Source organism: Hypomesus transpacificus, chromosome 4 (genome assembly GCF_021917145.1).
Source record: "Hypomesus transpacificus isolate Combined female chromosome 4, fHypTra1, whole genome shotgun sequence".
NCBI classification, from domain to species: domain Eukaryota; kingdom Metazoa; phylum Chordata; class Actinopteri; order Osmeriformes; family Osmeridae; genus Hypomesus; species Hypomesus transpacificus.
Window position 1 is genome coordinate 8,197,798 of NC_061063.1, and position 15,219 is coordinate 8,213,016.

Consider the following 15,219-nt stretch of genomic DNA (forward strand, 5'->3'; position numbering starts at 1 on the left):
TTTTAGTTCTCTCTCTCTCTCTCTCTCTCCCTCCCTTTCTCTGTCCCTCTCTCTCGCCCCTAACAGGGGGGGGGAGGGGGGGGGGGGCGGCAGGGGAATCGGAGCAAAGCAGAACACATACCAAGTATCCATCAAAAGATATCAGATCTAAAACTCTCTATCCCATGAAGCTGACAAGACAGTCTGGCGTGAGAACGCCGTGGGTACGTCCTTGTCACACACCCTCAGAGCCACTATCTGGTCCCAGCTTTGTCCTTGGACCATGGGTACCGTCTGGGCCTCTGCTCTGCGTCACTTGTCACGTCAGTATAAACAACACGCCGAGGCCTAGGACCAGCCCCTCTCTGCATCGTCACCACCGCAGCCTCGACCGCGATGCATCCTGGGTGACTTTAAAGCCTCTGTGTGCGTGCGTGCGAGCGGGTGTGTGTGTGTGTGTTTGAACGCGCGGGTGTGAGCGCGCGTGCTGAGTCAGTAATTCAGCCAACCACAGCGGTTTGATCAATACCACAAAGTGAGAGTGGTGTGGGACGGCTGTCCCAACTCGCTGGTCCAAAGTCACAGTTTCAGACAGTTACAGACAAACAGGGCCTCAAAAAAGCATAGGCCGCTCATGCTATACTGGTTGGCTGAACGTAACAAAACTTCTCACCCCCCAGAGCAATTTTATGTTATCATGCAAAACTATGCAATGTTCCCGAGAGGGAAATGTTTTTTATATATTTCCCTATGAAATGGACTGTGTCATTAGTACGTAGTAAAAGGCTAACTAAAGATGTCAACAACAACCTTCCTGTACTATAGTGACAACTGAAGGACATGGAGGCAGACTGCTGTCCAATGCAGAAAATCACACACACACACACAGTTGCACACGCACTACACACACACACAGAGACATAGCGTTCTCAGATTTCTCCCAAGGAGAAAAGTAGAGGACGAGAGCATGAAAGGGGGAGGAGGAGGAGGAGAGATGTAAAGGAGAGAAAGAGCATCCCTTCTCTGCAGAGGGAAAACAAGAAAGTGCATGCACAGAAAATGCTACAGAAAGTAAAGTCACACAGAGTGATTACAAGGGTCTTTTTTTTCCTGTTAAAGACAAGTTTGTATGCGTGTGTGTGTTTGTGAGTGTCAGCAGTTTCACTTACCTTGTACCCTTCATTCTGTACAGAGCAGGACAGAGAGAAACAGAGCTGTAGTCTCCTTGAGAGATACCAGGAAATAGAAAGAAGACTGGACTGAGTCTGACAGTCTCTCCCCTCTATCCTTCACTTCCTGAGGCCCCTGGTCCCAGCAAAGAGACAAAAGACACTCCAAGTCTGCCGGCACCCTCTCTAACAAGCTCATGGCTCGACAGGCAGAAGAGAGATCACCCCCCTCTGCTTCCCCTCCCCCTACGCACTGCCCTGTGTCCTCCCTCTAAGCACACCTCTCCCTCTCCCTCTCTTCTCCTCTGACCAAGTCCCCTCAAATGCCCCAGCACAGAACAGCGACTCTCCTCCACTCCATCACTTGTTTTCTTTCTCTCTCGCTCTCTCTCTCCAGCCAGCGACCTGTTCATTTGTCTTTCAGTTGACCCCTGTCGCAGCACAGAGGAGAGAGCAGGGAGAAAAAAGAAAGAAAGCCAAGCGGAGGCAGTACAAGAGAGGCACACTCGAGTCCCGGACAAAAATCTCCTCTTGCCTGCTTTCCCTTTAACGTTCTAAAGTAATCAATCTAGCCTGCTACATGATACCCAGACTCCGCCTGGAGCCAGGATCCAGCCCCACTGGCAGATTCTCCTCCAATGAGATGACAAAGCCGCCTTGTCCCATTGGCTGCCGCAAGTGCCAGTCAGCTGTGACACATCTACTGGTCCTCCCACTTCTCTCCACCCAACCCCCTTTCAACGACAGACAACTTCCTGTTTTAAGTTACCTTGAGCTGCAGGATAGGGGTCAGGGAGAGAAAAGAGGAAGAGCGAGAGAGAGAGAGAGAGAGAGAGAGAGAGAGAGAGAGAGAGAGAGAGAGAGAGAGAGAGAGAGAGAGAGAGAGAGAGAGAGAAAAAGAACAAACAAAAAGAGAGAGAAAGTTGGAAAAAGCGCATTACCGGGGGAGTACGACTGGGGTGCTGGTGGTCGTTTGCCTCTGCATCATGTGTCCTCTGGCTGATCTTGTCTTTCTCATGGCTGGTCGCAGACCAAAGAAAAGGAACCACAGGCTGCTCTCTCACAACTGTTCTCTGCTTATTTACAATGTCAAACTAAACGTCTCCCTGAGCCACGCCTCCCAGAATAACAGACTGGCTGACGGGTTGATGATGCAAGCAGCCCTGTTGCCTCGGATTGGCTGATGGGAGTGTCAGAAGAGATGCCGCATGTTGCAGCCACATGATTTAAAGTGCATAGACATAGCGAGCAGACTGGGCTGTCTCATACGTGTGCACAGGCATGCAAGCTCTGCGCACATTTAGACGGAGAAAACACAAACTTTGCCCTTCCTCTCTCATTCATCATTGCACATAGTCACAGGTAAGAGAAGCCAACAGATCCAGTTTGGCTACTGATTGCAATCCTGTTTGCATGAAGGTTCTAAATATTTTGATAAATGCAAATACATTTGACTTCATTCACTCAGAACTAATCCAATACATTAGGATAATTAGTACAATGAATTTCATGTCAAAAGGAATGTAATATAAACACTGTCAATGAAAATTCTTGTTCCAACGATGACATAATAAATGAGTGGTTAAATAGGTCACCACAAAGCCATTTCACACAAAAAATCGTCTTGATCAGCTGACTATGTCAGGCTACACAAGAAATAAGGAAACTGCCTCGTTGCTCATGTTTGTGGATAAACAAGATAGATAGCAGATATGGGGGAAAGTCAGTACACAAAGACACAATTGTTCTGATCCTAAAAACAAGCTCACAGCAACTTGGACTATTAAAATGTCACCATAAAACCACGTCAGCAATGTCATACAATAACCTTCTTGTCAGCCTTAAAGGGTTAAATTGAGAGGCATGTTTTTTTTTCACATGAACCTTTACATAGACAGGCAAGGCATGCTGCTATGGGAGATACTGAATTTTACTTCACATTAAGACAACCTAATGTCATGTGAGAGATTTTGGGAAAGCAGAAATAGTTACTTTTAGCTGGCCGTCTACATAGACAATAATTTAATGACCTGACGCTTATCCATATTTTTTTTAATCCCAACTCTCCTAAGAAACTACGAACTCAAAAGCAAAAGAGAGACAGAGAGCAAAGCTGCTCCATCAATGAACAAATTGAAGGGGGATGGGGGGAGCCAGAAAGATGGAGAAGGACAGAGAGGAGAGTCTGTACGTGATTGGGGGGGGAGGAGGAGACGAGAGAAGCAAAATGTCCCTCTTCTATTCGCATGCGTGTAGCGAGGGGACACATGAATTAAGTGAGACTGTAGAAGGCTGGTTAATAATTACAAACCAGCACTGCACAAAGATAACTATTCCTTAAGCGGCTGCAGTGCCATGTCTCTACCTTAGTGCAGGCTACCCCCCCCCCCACCCCCCCCCACCCCCCCCCCCCCCCACACACACACACACACACACACACCTGGCAAGGTCACAGCACAACAGACCTTCCCATGACTTACACTGTCCTGGTAGCAGCAGCAAGGATATGTTTGCTCTCACTTGGGCTGTTTAGAGATAAACATTAAACATGCAGAACAGGGCAATTCGTTATATGAACTCACAGCTTGAGGGATCCCTTGGGGCAGGGTAGGCCAAATGTTGCGTGCACAAGGCAACACCTACCCACAGAACACACGCATGCATACAACCTAGGAAAATTGACTAAGATCAAGACTAGCTTTCAGGTAAACTACATAGTCACTGGAAAACAAATTCCCAACATCCAAACAGTCACAAGAGCTCCAACATGAACCAAGATAAAGATGTCAAGCTGACAGTTGCCAGATGGTACATAATTGGGGCAATGATAAACATAAAGAAACGTTCTTCAGCTCTGAGGGTTTGAGATGAAGATACAGTATAATTATGAAATATTCATTTAGCTTAGGCTATGTTACGACCCAGCTACTGATAAGATCACACGAAAATTCGCAGAACTTAACCAAATGTGAAAACGGAGAAATTAAAGACACCACCCACATGTTACTTGGCTGTCAACGTAAAATAACTTATCTCATCTAACTAGCACATAGCCATAGGCCTAAAGAGGAGAATACTAATCAAATTACATTGAAAGTCACTGATGCCAGACACCGAGTCTAGGTCACTCAAGTTTTAGGAATTATTCTCTGCTCGTGAGATGTAACAACTATAGGCCTTTCCTTATGCGTTTGTGTATAAATTATAGGCTACAGATAAATATACAGATATAGTTAGGCTAAATAAGCTACTTGAACACAGCCTTTTTAAAGTTAAGTGTACATAGCATTATTTGTTGCAGGAGGATATGGTTAGGGTCACACGATACAAGGGAAGGACAACGTTGTTAGTTAGCTAGCTATGTTAGGTACGCGCGACCGTTGGTGGGATGGAATAGTTCCCGGTATGAGTGGACCTAAAAATACAGTCAATGGCCAATAATTGTCTGTCATCACTCAGAATATGAGGTAGCTGCGCTACTAGGTTGTTTAGCCAGCTAGCTAGATCTCCTCATACCAGTGTGTGTAAAGCTAGGCTAGATAGCTAACGACTTTAGATAACGTTCATGAAGTACACTCAAGTTAAAACACCTTAGAGGTCTTGTTCCCGTTTCCACCACCCAGGTGAACTACATGAGCTATCTAGCTAAATGGCTACTCTTGCTAGTTATTCTTCCTAGCAAGCGGGAAAGTAGCAAGGTAGCTAATAACGGCTAACATTACTGAAATAGAAACCAGGTCATGGGGGAGAAGTGACATTGACGGTCATATCAACACTAACGTTGAGACAAATTACCGGTAATTCGCCTCTGAACAACCAGCAATGCTTATCAAAGTAAAGTTTGCAAAGCTGGGTAGAGGCAGTCTAACCAATAAAGACAACGTTTGGATCTGTCCTTCAGACCAATCAAACCTCGGACTAGATTCCACCAATCAAGGTTTCTAAGGGCCAAGTTCGTTCTGAAACTGACGCCATTCGGGATCTAATGGAAATCGCCAGTCATAAGGAACGCTTGTATGTTAAGGGGCCAACATGGTGGACGCAGTACACCAGTTTCTTGACCCTCTCTGTTCCTTTCAGCGAGCCACCAATAAGCGCCTCAGAGTGCGAGAATGGAAATGGCGCCTATGTTCATCTTCCAAAACAATTGTCCATTGGTCAGGAAGATCCATCGTAGCACGCGAGGAAATAACCTGTATTAAAAGTGCCAATGTATGCATTCTCATACGGACATTGCCCACATATATATTTTAATTTTGTACTCACTTTGTTTTACGGGTTCGAAGTGAAGTCCGGCTAGGCGTATTATTTATTTTATTTCGTTAGCAACGGGAAACAAGATGGCAGCCACGTACTTCTCCTCGAACCGGAAACAATGTGACGTTGTGCATACGCTGACGTCTCCTTTTCACAATTCAGCCTACAGCTGAGCAGTGACCTGAAACTTGCCTTCAGCTTTTAAATTCATTCAGGACATGTCAGACTGAGTACATTATCTGCAATAATGCTAATGTACATCTGCCAGGTTGTAACTATACTAAACTCATGTCCCCATATAAAAGGGAAATAACTATAAGTAGATTATTCAGATATAGATGTTTTTTTTTTGTCTCTTTCTTGAGAAAGACCAGAGAAGTAACCATGAATTATGCTGCTATAACACAACTCAGGAGCAGCAAACACTTGTTTTAATATAGACTGCTGGTATACAAAACAAAACCCAGCCCAAACCAGTGAAGTAACCATGAATTGTGCTTCTATAACAAAAAACTCAAGAGTAGTAAACACTTGTTTTCATATCAACTGCTGGAATACAAAACAAAACCCAGCCCAAACCATTTGTTTGTTTCTCATTTCAGTCCAAGATTTCCATTGACCCACTACTGTCTAACCGGTGTCTGTCAAATTATATTTAAACTTTACTAAAATAATTTCATTGACGTCAGACTTTTTGTGTCCAAAAAAATCATTGATAAAAGGAGTTTACAATGCAGAAAGAAAATACAAATGAAGTTTTAACAATTATGATTTCCGTGCAACTAGTTCCAAGAGGGTGGAGGTGATTTTGTCAAGGCTGGTGGGGGGGTGTGGGGCAGAGGGCATCCTGTAGCCACGCTCCCTGTGCGCATGGTCTGTATGTGCCAGGTGGTTATAGAGGGCCCCTGGAGCGGCGGTTACATAGTCATTTTGGTACACATGGTCCTCCGGTCTCTCATGATACACCATTGATTTTTCAGGTTGAGCACTGGACGTTGGATACTGTTCAACCTGTCCAAACACATCTGAAGGAGGCAATATAGTTGTGGTACAATTAGTGTTAAATCGACATGACACAGGACCCAAGATATACCCATAAGTTAGTGTGTTTTCTTTACCTTCATAACGGCTTCTGCTTGTATTTATGGATTCGGGACCGGTGGTGTGACCGTGTGTCTCCATGTGCCCGCCCTGCTCCCTGGACCTGCCCCTGTAGGAACCCTGGGGAGCTTCTGTGAAATACAATTTGTTTGTTCGTCTGGGCTGGACCGTATATTTTCTTTCCTGTGGCATGTCTCTCAAGGTTCTCTCATAGTGGTCTCTGGTAGATTCCACCTGGGGATTGCTCTTGTGGTTATAGTCTTTGGAAATTGTTCCTGGCCTTTGACTTTCTTGCTATAAGGGGAGACAGGGAGAGACATGCATATTTATATAAACCATATGACATCAGCACCAATCAACTGGCATGCCGTAAATAGTGTTGTACACGCTGAATAAAACAATTAACACCAACCGCAGTCTTCTCTGATTTTTTGGCTTGAAATTCTTTCAGAAGGTTGCAGAGTTTTTCCTTCAGGAAGTTGGCCTCTTCCACGTTCTCAATTTCTATGTTGTTCTGCGAGAAAACAACGACATCAAAGTGAGATGAAATCAAAAGCAATGGTCCTTTCACACCATTAATATGCACAATACATAGGCTTTAATTCCCCACAAGTAGACAGTGATATATTTTTAACAAAATGAAAGAGAACACAACACAATTCATATTTTGCATGGACACATACTGTACATGCTGAATTGTCATTTTATATAACAAATAAATAGATTCAATACATTTTGTCATGAGTGTCACACCCATGTAATGCTGTCTAGTGCACTTCTGGACTTTTAATACATTTGATCATAATTCTTAATTGGAGCTTACCAATACATCCATAACATTTCCGGCATCTGAAGACGAATCTGACATGGGTTTGGAGCTTGATTCTATGTAGTTTCCTCCCTGATAGACACCCTACATAAAGTGAATCAAATTATGATCATGATCAAGTTATTTCCATCTTGGCTTTAACTTAACTACCAATAAAGATGTAAGGCTTACCGATGGCCTGGCTGGAAGGTCTGTTCTTGGTCCTCTATGCCCATCAACCTGCCTGGAGGAAGGAAAAAAAAACATAACAATACTAAACAAAAACAATTCAGAAAAAGCCATTTAAAAGGAAAAACTGATACTTTTTGAAAGAAATGTAGTGCAACATGTATTGCACTACATTTGGACCTAGTAAGTGTTCGAAATAAAGTTTATAATAATATATTGATATGTTTTGCCTGGGCTTACATTCTCTTCACCAAGTCAATCTCCTCATCAGTGGCATCAGAGAACCGGCTTTTCCTCTTTCTCTTCCCGGCGTTTTTGTCGTCCATGGCGCCTGCCAGGAAGCGCCTGAAAGGTTCTGGAATGTCTGATCTTACTCTGCCACCCTCTGGTGGTCTCTGAGGAAAGCCTCTCATTCCAGGATCTCCACGCTCAAACGCGTCTTGGTGCTGACTCCTATCTTCTTGATGCTTGCCCCTCCCTTCCTGGCGAAAGGCTTTAACAAGCTCAAATAAATGGTCTTGGCTGTATGAACTGGAATCCTGCAGTTGTTTAGGATACCTCAGCTCATTGTCATCTGGGGCACTCTGTGCCTGTCGGTCTGCTGCTCTGGTGAACATATCTCCACTTGGATCTCTTTCTTGAGACAGCCTGTGTGGGTCAGCTACTGGATAGGCTAACCCATGAAGGTCTTCTTCCTGATAGGCCCTTCGATGTGCCTCTTCTTCCATGTAGTTTCCTCTACGGGTATCCTCAGTGTAAGAGTCCTCGGGTGCCCTTCGTCCACTAGCCACTTCCTCATTAAATCTTCTGCCATGGAGGTCTTCGTAGCGACTGCCCTCAGCAGAATGATGAGCTTCTCCAAGATAGGCTGGCCCCTGAGAATCATCGGCAGGAGGGCCCCTACCACGAGGTTCACGAGGGTCACGGAAGGACCCGTCTTGAAAATCTTCAACAGAACGAGCAGCTCCACGTCGTTGAACCTCTTGTGAGTAAAACTGTTTAAGAGGATCGTCTTCCTGGTACGGTCTCCTGCGAAGAACCTCCTCAGGATGGGCATCGTTGGGATATGCCTGCCGTGGCGGGAAGTCCTTCGGGTGTCCATGCATTGGGGCACCTTCTTCTGGGTAGCCACGTCTTTGTACTTCATCAAAATACTCTCTTCTTTGAGGATGCTCTTCGAGAAACTCCTGTCTATGAAAGTCTTCTTTTTGGTAATCTGCAGTTCGCACCCGCTCCTCCGTATATTCACGTCTTTGGGGGTCCATCCGGAAATGAGCCTCTTCTCTCTCTGCACCATAAGCATCTTCATCATGGAAGACTTGAGGATAAGGACGATTTCCAGAGAAACGTTCTAGATGGTGATCTCTTCTGTCTGCTGGGTAAGCTAGGAATCCTTGTTTACCGATACCCTGAGGCCAATTTTGGTTTCCTCTTTGCATGTCTGGAGCTGGAAGGTAGTTAATCAGTTTTGGGCCTCATTATGACAGTGCATATTTATGAATTCCTTGCTAGATTATATGTGTTACTGCCATAGAAATGGGGCACAATGTCTGTATATGTTAAGTAGAAAAAATGCCTTACCTTTTGATAAGTTGGATTTACCCACAATTCTGTTATTTCTCAATGGCTGTAACACAGAAAAAAGTTGCATCAGTCTTGCTTAGTGATTTATGGTGACTCTTCAGACCTGGTTAATTGATCATGAACCCACTTTTGGAGATCCTTGTCCATCCTGTCTCTCCACCACCTGTGCCTTGGCCCGTACAACCTTTCCAGGCTGAGCCAATATACTCTTACTGTCCCAGGTCACCAAGTCTTTCCGTTTCACCTCCTATAGATGGGGATAATAAATCAGTATCCAGCCACATATCCTCTGGTCAGTAATTCAGTAGGACAGAAATGCATCCTGAAACCCAATGCTTTCTCACCAGATACTTCTGACGATGTCTGCGCCCAACAACATGATTGGCCATATTTGGCAGGTTGCCCTTTACATCACAGAGCTTACAAATGTACCTGGGTCCAGGCTGGGGGTCAACAGAGTCTAAACCACCCACCTCATCCAGATGACTCAACCCTAAGGGGAGGAAAGAAGGTTTAAAGGATAGACATGGGAGAGTAGGTTAAGTGGACAATTTGAAAAGAATCAAAGGACAATCAAATAATGTATTTTGTTGAGAAGCAGAGATATTCACCAATGATTGGCTCATCCAGATTTAAGTATTGAAAGTATTCTTTGATGTCTTTAAAATCCGGTACTTCATGATCTCTGAAGACTTGGCCTGTTGTACAACATAATAAAGTTGGTTAAATAGTTCAATAATGATGACAGTTAAATGTTTAGATGACAAATCATGCCAAAAGTGAACCATTTGATTAGGAGTTTTCTAGGAAAGAGAGCTGGTTGCTATCGATAGGCAGAGGTGTCTACTACTTAAGTAAACATTTTATCTATACTTTACTGAAGTAATAATTTTTCAGCCGACTTTCTACTTCTACTCCGTACATTTTCACGCTGTACTTTATACTCCGTACATTTTAAAAATAGCCTCTGTACTCCAATTTCAGTTCGTTGGAAACTGGCTTGTCATCGTAAAAAAAAAAAAAAAAAAAAAAAAGCCAACCCGTCTACATCCCTGGAACAATTTTTCAAAATGGTTGGATGCAAAAACAACTCCTTTCGAATGCACCCAAGTACCACGAGTTAATGGCTTTCAAAAAACTTGCCATCTAATTTGAATAAAGGCTATTGATAATATGCCTTTGAAGTTCGACTTTTTGCACCATTACAATACTTGTAGGCAACTAGTCATCATATCTTCCGCTCCATGAAACATATCTTAATGCTAAGTATTACACACATATGGTTCCTTATTTGCATTGTACTAAAATGCGTTCATTTTCAATGGGTATAAACACGTGTAGCCCAACATTTTCAACGTTAACATTTCAATATAAATTTAGTCATTATGGCCTTTAGAAAAAAAAAAGGTGGGGTCATGCATTAGCGGCCCCTGTGGCGCAACTTAAGATTTTGTCAATAATGGCATTTTTTTCCTCTTACAATAACACTTTTACTTTTGTACTTTAAGTACTTTTGAAACCAGTACTTTTATACTTTTACTTGACTAAAAAGCTTGAGTTGATACTTCAACTTCTACAGAAGCATTTTTAAACCCTAGTATCTATACTTCTACTTGAGTAATGAATGTTAATACTTTTGACACCTCTGTTGACAGGATAGACCATACAGGCGAGATCTTTCTCAGTGGCTGTGAGCGTATGGTATTATAAAACATTTGTAACTTTTTTGCAAGATTTTCTATTCATTTTAAAAGGATAACATGAATACACATCTCAAATGATGGCTTGATCATATACATTTTTAGTAATGTAGGTTTATATTTGAATAATATTTAGTGAATAACAACAATATAATAATTGCTGAAACAGCAATCTCCATTACTATGCACCTAAAATGGCATGGCACAATGTTGCAACATTGAGTTACATGTTACCATTAAGACAAAAAATCTTTGACTCTTCAGTTTGTGATATAGCAGGAGAAATGATGGTTGTAATTACTGTCCAAAGTTCCAGTTTCCCCAGTGTATGACTGAACTACATACAAAAAAATCTGCATCCCGAAAATGAAAGTTGCAACAACATCCAAGAGCGGTTGTTGCCCATGCATTCAGAAACAGATGTTCAAAAGGACAGATTGGTTGACAGTCCTCATTCCAGAACACACATCCTCTCGTTACAATTGGAGAGCAGAATAACAATAATGTAATGTAAAATAATGTAATCAGATGTTGGAAAACATTTGATGTTTAACATCCATCGTGTTGTACAAGTGTGCCATGTTCACAAGTTCATGAACTTTGGAAGAAAAGGGTTCGGGCTAAGTGGGTAGATTCTGCCATTAGAGCATTTTGTTTTACAAATGCACTGAATTGAAAGTCTTTACTTCTTTAAGGAAGGGCAGTCAAACATCTTCATTTCCTCATTCAGCCTATCTGGCTTTGCCAAGGAAACATTCAAATGTGAAATTGCTATATACTTACACCTTCCTGACTTCCACCTTCATGAGTTCATGTACACTTCTGATTGGTCATATCAGTACATTGGGTCTGATGAACATTGATATCAATGTTATTTTTGGTGTTTGCACATTTTGGTGTGAAAACAAAAGCATGTGAACAAAGTAAGAACATTTGTATCCTCTTGAAAACCACTTGTCAGTCTCCTTGTTTGGGGCAAGTTGGCATATGGTTTAAAACATCCTCAGGAAGGTCCGTTAGTGCTATACTTTAAACAGTACAGGCAATATATGCAAAAACAAAAAAACTTTGTGGTAGTCTACAAGAGACTGAACCAAATTTCACAGCTTCCTGGTTGGGTCTTGCACACTGCTGGCCAAGTCTCCTTGCCCTCAGAATGAAATCACCCAAAGCATTCACCTTTCCACCGTTTTTGTTGGTTTGAAGTTCCTGCATGTCAAGCATCATGGCCGCACAAATGATGCCCCTCCATTTAACCAGTGATAAACAAATGTTACCTGGTGGTAGTTTAACTGTTCATTATACGTCACATACAGCCATCTACTGCATGAGACTGTCAAGGTCACCATACATTCTAGCCAGTGTGTTTGTATGGTGTCATTGTGCTGGCTTTGTCCCGCCCTCTCTCTCACTCAGGTGTTCCTGTTCCTCGTCTGGTTGGTCCATCGCTCTGTCACTCATCATTTGCCTGCTTTCAATTTACTTAGCCTAACTCAGTCATTTCCCATCAAGGACAGATGCAAGGACAAAAAGAAAAGAGAGGCTTTGTATATGGGTGCTTGTGCAAAAATCTTCATTCTGTTTTTGGCAACATTTAAAATATTGTGTTATCTTTAGTTAAAATTACAACTGTTTAAGTCGTCCTCTGTTTCTGAGCATTGGGAAAAGGGGTGGTGGTGTCTATAGGCAAGACACCCTTGGGCTTACACTGACTCTACACGTAGGTAACCAATGATCTTCTTACTATAAGTAAGCATTGGGCAGTACAGTTTCCTGTACTTATCAAGGTTGTTTACTTTTTTATTTTGTTTTTAATATGTATTTTATTGTGTTTTTAAAATGTATTTGTATAATTTTTTTTGTGCTTTTTTTCGGCACCTCTGTCAGCCATGCTGTGTTGAGAGTCTGCTTTACAAATAAAATGTACTTACTTATCAGATGGACTTAAGCGGCCTAGATTAGTGTGTTTTGAAATAGTTTAATTTCATTTGGTACCATTCAGCCCCTTTTTTCGACACACACTGTAAAAATCATCATCATTGGCCTTTCACCCCAAATGTCCTAAGGTCACATTGCCTAAACACCCCATCACAAAGTGAGTGTGTGTGGGGGGCTATATGTCCCTATCCACCCTGGTATCAAATCTGTGGGGGAATTTGTAACAAAAGGTTGCTGCCCTAAGCTGCAATCTTTTATTGGCTCGCAGAAACAAGTTTGTTGATTGCCATACCACGATAGATCTTTGGCTTTCTGGACAAAAAGACACTTAGGCCAAAGTTATATCAGACATTAGGAACGCACCTACCAGATTGAATGAGAGAAGATGATTGTTACTTACCCAAAGCAACCAAGGAGTCTTCTCTCTGTCAGAAGTGAAGGAAGACGCAACCAAGAAAAACATGCACAGTTAAGACAATCAGCACTAAAGGAACTGGCCACAGGTTAGTGTGACCAGCCCCAGTGCTACAAACAGAGATAGGGTTATTGCACACACAAAATAACATTTGTATTAAAGGCTAATGATAAGCAATAACCACAGCTCATCTGAGGTGCAGCAAAGGCAAATTTGGGAAAGCATCACCTCTTTTTTACACAATCATTCAATATACTGTGTGTATAAAGAAATAAGTGCATTCGATCATTTGTTGGTCTTGATAGTTTCCATAGTCTTGACTATGGAAACCAGTGAAGAAAGAAACTCCAGACTGCATCCATATGGAATCCATCGCTGATACTGATATAGAATTATAGTGAAATTCCATCAAGGGTTTCCAATAGAAAGGAGAAGACATGCATACTCAATTGTCCAATGTCAAACTGAAACCATTTGGTGTATCCCTGAAGCTTGAACATTGTTCAAAGAAGAAGAAGATGGTGCAGTGGAGAAAGATGAAACCAGACCCTCTTCAAGAAACTGTACCACAATGAAGTGAGAGAAATCTTCATCCTCATTTGTCCTGATGTTCGAACAAGGTTGCTTCTCCTCAGAAAGCAGACATGTCTAAGTAGTGGGGTATATTTATATCATTTGATATTCATACCAGTATGGTCCCATCACTGATATCAGGCATGAGTCAGTCAGTCTTCAAGGTTGAAAATGTATGTGACTTTACAGTTAGTTGAGGGGTAATCGTTACAATGGATCAGGTAAGCAGGTACGGATATCGTCATATGAGCAACAAGGAGAAGGCTCATTCCCGCCTCTGAAGCACCAGGAAAAAGTCCAGTTGCTTTCAAGTTTCCTGAATACTACTAACCAGAATAAAAGAATAACTCAGCAGTGTGGATTCACACCGAAAAATAAGCAAAGTGGATACAAACATGCAGTTTACATCCAGCTGAATCAAGAGATGGACACAGATAGGGGGCGGTAGGTCTATGTGAAAGTCTTGATTGTCGGTCTACTTGTCAGAACGTGAGCTAAAGCTAGAGACTGTCTGTAAGAGGGACCATTGAAAGAAATGCTAACGAACAAAAACGTATTTTCCTATTTTTGCTGTAATACGTGGAAATTGAATTAACTGCCCGGAAAAACAGCTGCAGGACGTGGAAGACATGGACGCAGTCGGACCCTGGTGCGGTGGGAGCGGAAACATTTAAGTAAAGCGCACAAATGTAGTTAAATTACCTGTTTTTGGATTTACAAATGCAATTCAGAGAGACATACCTTTATGTGCTGAATTGTTGTCAGGTGTATTTTGTAGAGGGTATCGCCTCTTATGGATTTGTTGCAAGTCTGAAAATAAGGTGAGGGCGATGGAATACAAAAAATTACGTATGCAATTACTGAGTGACTGTGTAACTAGTTTGGAATAATGGCTACCTAGCTACAGCCATACTATGGCCCATTGAGAAACTTAGATTTGGTTATCTATGACTGTACCTAGCTATCAGTTTTCAAATGTACCATTACTGTAGCTAGCTGGAAGTCAAAGCGAAAACATCAAATACTTACTCCACAATCAATAAACTCCACGGCCACGGAGTCCTCGTATGTGGTTTCTAAACCGTCCATTTTTTATTACTAAGTAATTTGTGTTAACTGAGAGTCAAAAAAACATAGGCTTCAAATTTTACAATTTCTTTCGTGCTAAATGTAGTTCCTGTGTGAACCAAGCTTTTCCGCCACACGTTTTTTCCAGAAATATCCTCTATACTCCCTACTGGACGGGAGTTGATACTGCCACACTTGTCAGCTTGCCAAAACACCTCACTCACAGACACACTCATATATTCTGCTGTTTATTTGGTTCCGACAACAAATTACAAATCAGTTATTTACCAGTAGGTCTGGTTTTGTGAAGAGTAAAGCCCCATAAACTTCCATAGCTGTCGTAGCGTGTTGAACAACATTTAGGTGAGGTTGAAACCAGGAAAAGGTCAATCCACAGTAAACAAGCACACAACACTGTTGTCTCCACTCATTCCAATA

The 15,219-nt window shown here is 42.3% G+C and overlaps 1 protein-coding gene across 1 annotated transcript; it reads right to left on the minus strand.

The window, feature by feature from the left end:
- Positions 1 to 5,814: 5,814 nt before the first annotated feature.
- On the minus strand, positions 5,815 to 14,906 carry si:ch211-13c6.2 (uncharacterized protein LOC100000125 homolog). The gene is made up of 13 exons (XM_047019627.1): positions 14,743 to 14,906; positions 14,455 to 14,523; positions 13,126 to 13,150; positions 9,699 to 9,785; positions 9,432 to 9,580; positions 9,215 to 9,334; positions 9,085 to 9,130; positions 7,744 to 8,950; positions 7,507 to 7,558; positions 7,330 to 7,419; positions 6,919 to 7,020; positions 6,524 to 6,800; positions 5,815 to 6,430 (listed from the first exon to the last, which is right to left on the minus strand). The coding sequence occupies exons 1-13, from the start codon at positions 14,800 to 14,802 to the stop codon at positions 6,171 to 6,173; spliced, it is 2,544 nt and encodes an 847-aa protein (XP_046875583.1). The 5' UTR covers positions 14,803 to 14,906; the 3' UTR covers positions 5,815 to 6,170.
- Between the last annotated feature and the right edge of the window lie 313 nt (positions 14,907 to 15,219).

What these genes read in the sequence shown, in the direction of transcription:
- si:ch211-13c6.2 (XM_047019627.1), bottom strand. Translation starts at nt 14,802, where the DNA reads ATGGACGGTTTAGAAACCACATACGAGGACTCCGTGGCCGTGGAGTTT. An exon ending in TAAATCCAACTTATCAAAAG is followed by an intron (nt 8,951 to 9,084) that starts GTAAGGCATTTT and finishes ACTACCTTCCAG; the next exon opens with CTCCAGACATGCAAAGAGGA. An exon ending in AAAAATCAGAGAAGACTGCG is followed by an intron (nt 6,801 to 6,918) that starts GTTGGTGTTAAT and finishes CTCCCCTTATAG; the next exon opens with CAAGAAAGTCAAAGGCCAGG.